Here is a 6,000-nt window from a genome sequence, read left to right on the forward strand (position 1 = left end):
AGAATGAACGGCGACACTTGTGGGCAGCCCCCAGCGCATCCTCGCATTGTGTTGGTTGTTGACGTAAACAACACAGTTCACTGTGGGTTTTGATGTACATGTGATCAATAAATTAATCTGATCTAGAAAGGGATCGTGCCTTGGTTTACTTCACTTGTACCTGAGCAATAAAGAAAGAACATTTACCTGGACACTGAGAGAACATGTAAACATTATAGATGAGACCAGAACCAGTAGTCATGAAATTTAGAATGGCCACTAATAAAACTAGTGGGAATTTCAGGGGATCCTATTCTATTCAGAGAGTGGCAAAAACATGGAATTTCTGCTCTTGGAATCGTTAGTATGAATGTATTCTAAGGGAAGTTAGACAAGCATTTACAGAGAAAGGAATAAAAATAAACACAAAAGATTCTGCAGATGTTGGAAATCCAGAACAACACACACATAAAATGCTAGAGGAACTCAGCAGGTCAGGCAGCATCTATGGAGGCAAATAAACAGTCAATGTTATGGGCCGAAATGAAGCGTCTCCAACTGAAATGTCGATTGTTTATTCCCCTGCCTGAGTTGCTGAGTGTCTCCAGCATTCTGTGCATGTTGCTGTTGAAAAAGGCAAATTGACCCATTTTTGAAAAGGAATTATGGTAGGACCTTCAACATCAAGGATTGCTGCCACAGAAAGTAGCATCCATCAAGGACCATCCAGGACATGCTCTCTTTTCACTGCCGTCAGGCTGAAGGTTCAGGAGATCAGGACCCACGCCACCAGGTTTAGGAACAGTTATTAACCCTCAAGCATCAGGCTCTTGAACCAGACAGGATAACTTCACTCACCTCAACACTGAACTGATTCCACAACCTATGGACTCACTTTCAAGGATTCTACAATTCATGTTCTCAATTCTATTTGTAATTTATTTATCATTATTATTATTAGTTTTTCTTGTTGCATTTGCACAGTTTATCTCCTTTTCCACGTTTGTTACTATTTGTGAGTAGTTCTTCATTGATTCTATTGTATTTCTTTGTTCTACTGTGAGTGCCTGCAAGAAAATGAATCTCTAAAATGAATTAATATATTAATTAGTATATGATGACATATATGTACCTTGATAATAAATTTACATTGAACCTTGGAGCTATAGGCCTGTGCTGTTAGGGAGACACAGTAGCGCAGTGATTCACACAAAGCTATAGGCCTGTGCTGTTAGGGAGACACAGTAGCGCAGTGATTCACACAAAGCTTTACAGTACCGGCGACCCGAGTTCAATTCCTGCCGCTGTAAGGAGTTTGTGCGTTCTCTCTGTGACCATGTGAGTTTCCTCCAGGTGCTCCGGTTTATCCTCACAGTCCAAAGGCGTTCTGGCTGGTAGGTTAATTAGTCATTGTAAATAGCCCCATGATTAGGCCAGGATTAAATTGAGGGATTGCTGGCTGGCACGGCTGGAAGGACCATCTCCACACTATATGTCAATTAAAAAAATAATAAATAATACTACATAAAGATCTATGGTATTTCTGTAATGATGCCCCCACTTTTCTCTTTGCAGGTGTATACAGTGGTGGATGAGATGTTCCTAGCCGGAGAGATCAGAGAAACAAGCCAGACCAAGGTGTTAAAACAACTGCTCATGTTACAGTCCTTGGAGTGAACATCATAAGGACGCTTCAATAAAAGCAGCTTAAACCCAAGCTCCACTGGTGCAAGTGTGTGTGTGTGTGTGTGTGTGTGTGTGAGAGAGAGAGTGAGAGAAGAGCAGAGAGGAATGAATGTATACTATAGGGAACAATGAATGTTAACCCAGTTACTGCAGGACAAAGACCACTTAACCCACCTGAAACGTCCTACAACACTTCACAATTGATTCACAAGTTAATCTGGTTGTAAGGCACTTCTGGCTTTCTGACTGTTGATTAGTTAGTATCCATATACTGTATTCTGCGCAGTACTGTGCAAAAGTATTAAACACATATATATAGCTAGGGTGTCTCAGACCTTTGTGCAGACTGTATTTGTCAACGTGGAGCAGATATGGCGGGAGAAAAAGGATGCTGAGAATGGTGAAGGCGAAGCACTGCGGGAGGGGTGTGGGACAGGTGGCAGAGAAGGAGTGTGAGGGAGTGGCGCAAGTGTAGCCCTGAGACACCAAATAAGGTCATTTGATTCCACACAATTGGTTTATTTATCATTACAAAATGTCTCTCTGGTGCTTCCCTCTCTCCCTTCCCCTTTCCCCAGCCATAATTCCCCTCTCCCTTCCCCCTTCCCCCTTCCCACTCTCAGTCCACAATAGAGACCCAGGTTTATCATCATTCAGCTATGTCGGGATTTTTTTTTGTGGCAGCAGTACAGTACAATACATAAAATCACTATAGTACTGTGCAAAAGTCTTATTACAAGAGTTTTGCACAGTACCGTAACACTGCCTTCCAAGTTAGTCCCAGAACAGGACAAGTACTTGATTCAGAGCAGTACGGTATATCACCAAGAGAGCACATGTACAGTTACACTGCAATGTCCGTAATGTGAACTGAACACTAGATCGAGTGCTCATTCGTAGAACACAAACCAAGTTGGTGTTGTCATCGGAAGTTAATGTGAAAGCAGGGAGGAATTTTCATATTCTGCCTTTGTTACATTTGCCCACGTTGCCCTGACTGAGACGGCCATTCAAAGTACTGGCGATGGGACCAAATTTGATCTGAAATTCATGTGAGAATCACATTTAAAATGATGTGATGAATTGCTGCCGCAGTGTTGTTGAAGATCACCAGTCAGAGCACCGAAAAGCTAATGTGCTTTCAACTGTTTGCACATTTTTGCTGACTGTTCGACGACTTCTTGTTTCAGAGAAGCTAAGCTATTCAGCCCCAGATTTGAGTTTATCACTGAAATCTCTGACTGGGAATTCAGACTGGTTGCTGGAGTTCTATTCTGTGCACAGTTTACACCCCACGGCACACCTTGGCTCTGTGACTTTTATTCTTGCCCTGACAGCTCTCTTCTTTGAAGGACGGGGTTTTCCACAAACACATTTGAATGTCGCTCAGGGGAAACTGCAATGGATGCAAATGACCTGTCAAATAGCCAGAATTCAGGAACCAGTATTAGTTCACAGACATCAGTGTTTTATATATAATTATTACATCAAAGTGTCTGATTATTGTTCACTACCCACTTTCTAATCCCCCCCAACCCCTCCCAACCAAAAAAAAAGGAAGTGCAGTTTGTGATAATTGAACCACTTAATAAAACTACACGAGAACCCACTGTAGAATCAATTTGCTTGAGTCCATTGACCGGATCCCTGAACAATAGTGACACCGCTGACTGTCAGCATGTTGCACATTCCTGCTAATTAGCACCGAAGTCTCTGGATCTATGAATAACTGAAGCAGTGGAAATCTTTCCAGCTCATCCGATTTTGCAGAATAAATCTAAACGTCAACTGAAGAGTTCCTATTCCTGACTTAATCCATTCGGTTACAGGGTTGTGTTGCTCTGGTTGGTGTAACTTGTACTTGGATAAAGCAAAATGCTTCTCTGATGGTGTTTTTAACTTCTTTTAAATAACATTTGCCCAGTCCTTGTTTGTTGCATTTGAATGGAGTTCACGTGTGTGGAGAAATTTCTCTTCTACTTATTGAGCCAAAATGTTGTAATTATCAGTAGAAATGTCCTGTTATGTGGAGGCAGTAACCTGTCACAATAAATGCAAGAAGTGTTCCTTGTGTGTTTTGAAAGAAGCAACGTCAGCCAAGCGTCTTTGGGAAGCCTTTGTGAAGCTTTACTAACCTGCTGGGGGAGTTAACTACATAATCCAGCCTGGTTCTTCCTCCCAGTGTGACCCTGAGGGAATGCCGTTGACCAGCGGTGGTGACCTTCAAATGATCCTATAAAATAAGAACTATCTGCACACCTGCAGGTAGATTGTAAAGAACCAGTCAAGAGATTAAATATCAGCAAATTCTCACTTTCTGCAATTAAAATCATCAAACTATGTGGAAGAGGAGGAGAATAATCCCTCGTGCCTTATCCCAGTACCGCTTAAAACCAGATGATTGATTTCTGTATTACAGTTTATAAAAGCTCATTGTGTGCAGATTGATTGCCACACTTCTTAAGACTTCAAAATTACTTCAGATGTTAAACAACACTTTGTAAATGTGACCCTTTTTTTAAACATACATCTATCTTTCTCTGTAGTCTATTCTCTTCTCTTCCCTTCTATCTGTTTGTCTCCTCTCAGCCTCTCTCACCAGAGAAACGTGAAGACCCCACTTCATCCCCCACTCTGTAACTGGATGGATCTTGGAAGCTGGGGTCACCCTTCAGTGCTTCATTGGCCCTGGCTTCCCACTCGAAGCAGTCTATAGAAACTGGAGATCCTGGTAATCCAGATCCATACACACAAAATGCTGGAGCCAACCTGATGCTCGGTTGGTCAGGCAGTGTCTATGGAGAGAAATGAACAGTCAACCTTTTGAGCCTAGACCCTTCATCGGGACTGGAAAGAAAGGGGGTAGAAGGCAGGATAAAAGAAAAGGTGGAGTGGGAGTAGCAGGAGATGGCAGGTGAAAGATAAATCCAAGCGAAGGGAAAGGCAGGAAGGTTGGAAAGATGACATTGATGTAAAAAGCTGGAAGGTAAAGGGTGGAGAAGGCAAAGGGTTAAAGTGGAGGAATCTGATAGATAGTATGGACCATGGAATAAGGAAAGGAAATGGGGAACTAGATTTGAAGGTGATAGGCAGTCATGAGTGCAGAGGAGGGGTAACAGCCACAGAGATATAGAAAACCTGGGCAAGGTTCTGGTGGGGAACCAGCCATCACATTCACTTTTCTCCCTCTCGTCCCTGCCTCCTTCCCTTGATCCACTGTCCACTCCTATCAGATTCCTTCTTCAGCCTGTTGTTTCCCCCAGCTTTTCACATAATTATCTTTCTCCTCCCTCCCCGCACCAGCCTCCCTTTCAAGTGGATTCACATCACCTTTCAGCTCCTGCTACTCCCCCTACTATTCTGGCTTCTACCCCATTCCTTTCCAGTCCTCATGAAGGGTCTCGTCCCAAAACATTGACTGTTCATTTCGGTGCCTGACCTGCTGAGTACCACTATCTTGTGTACATTCCTCAGTGGAATAAAATGCCAACATCCACTGCCCAGTAATGCTCTCCCAAGCTTGTTCTGATTTACTGTAATCTGAATCATCTCTGAATAGGCAATGGGTACTTTACTAGAAGCTAATCTATTAGCAGAGCAGGCCCTTTGAGGCACGTTGCCCAGCAACCCCCCTATTTAACCCTAGCCTAATCACGGGACAATCTACAATGACCAATTAACCTTACAACCGGTATGTCTTTGGACTATGAGAGGAAGCCCATTCAGTCACAGGGAGTGCTTACAAACACTTTTCAGGCAGTGGTGGGAATTGAACCCAGGTCACCTGAACTGTAAAGCATTATGCTAACTACCATGTTACCTTACCATCCCTAGATCAAGCTAATGAATTAACTGTTAAAAGACCAAACATTGCTGCCTGTATTGGAACTGTATCCACTTGCCATATGTCATACTTCTAATTATTTGCATGCTACCTTAACACCTCCCCCATCCTCACTCCACACTCCTCTTCATTTCCCAGTGCCTCCTCCCTTCACTGCAGGGATTCACAACCTTTTTATGCCATGGACTCCTACCATTAACCAAGAGGGGCTGTGGGCCCCTGGTTAGGAACCCCTGGTTTATTTGGTTGTAACTCATCCACTTTTCCAGCCAAAAGGTCATTCTCTACACGTGAGAGTGGCTAGCATCCTGTTTCACTTTGAATACTCCACTTCAGAGCGTGCTGCAGCCGTGGTCCAAACAGGCTGGATTCCAGAGGCCAGGTGATGCCACAAGGCAGCATTTCACCGAGTCGGACATTAGGGTGCTTCGTTAAAGCTGGGTCAGTAGGCCTCAGAGGGGAAACACTCTGGTGGATGAAGTCTGACCTCA

General features: G+C 43.4%; 1 protein-coding gene across 1 annotated transcript in view; it reads left to right on the forward strand.

The window, feature by feature from the left end:
- Window positions 1-3,731, forward strand: part of ap2s1 (adaptor related protein complex 2 subunit sigma 1) — a 67,162-nt gene extending 63,431 nt beyond the window's left edge. Inside the window, exon 5 of the mRNA XM_073029353.1 lies at window positions 1,555-3,731. Within this exon, the coding sequence (XP_072885454.1) occupies window positions 1,555-1,656 (102 nt within the window). The 3' untranslated portion in view covers window positions 1,657-3,731. The remainder of the gene's footprint in view (window positions 1-1,554) is intronic.
- The last annotated feature ends 2,269 nt before the right edge of the window (window positions 3,732-6,000 follow it).

This window comes from Hemitrygon akajei, chromosome 25, assembly GCF_048418815.1.
Source record: "Hemitrygon akajei chromosome 25, sHemAka1.3, whole genome shotgun sequence".
NCBI classification, from domain to species: Eukaryota; Metazoa; Chordata; class Chondrichthyes; order Myliobatiformes; family Dasyatidae; genus Hemitrygon; species Hemitrygon akajei.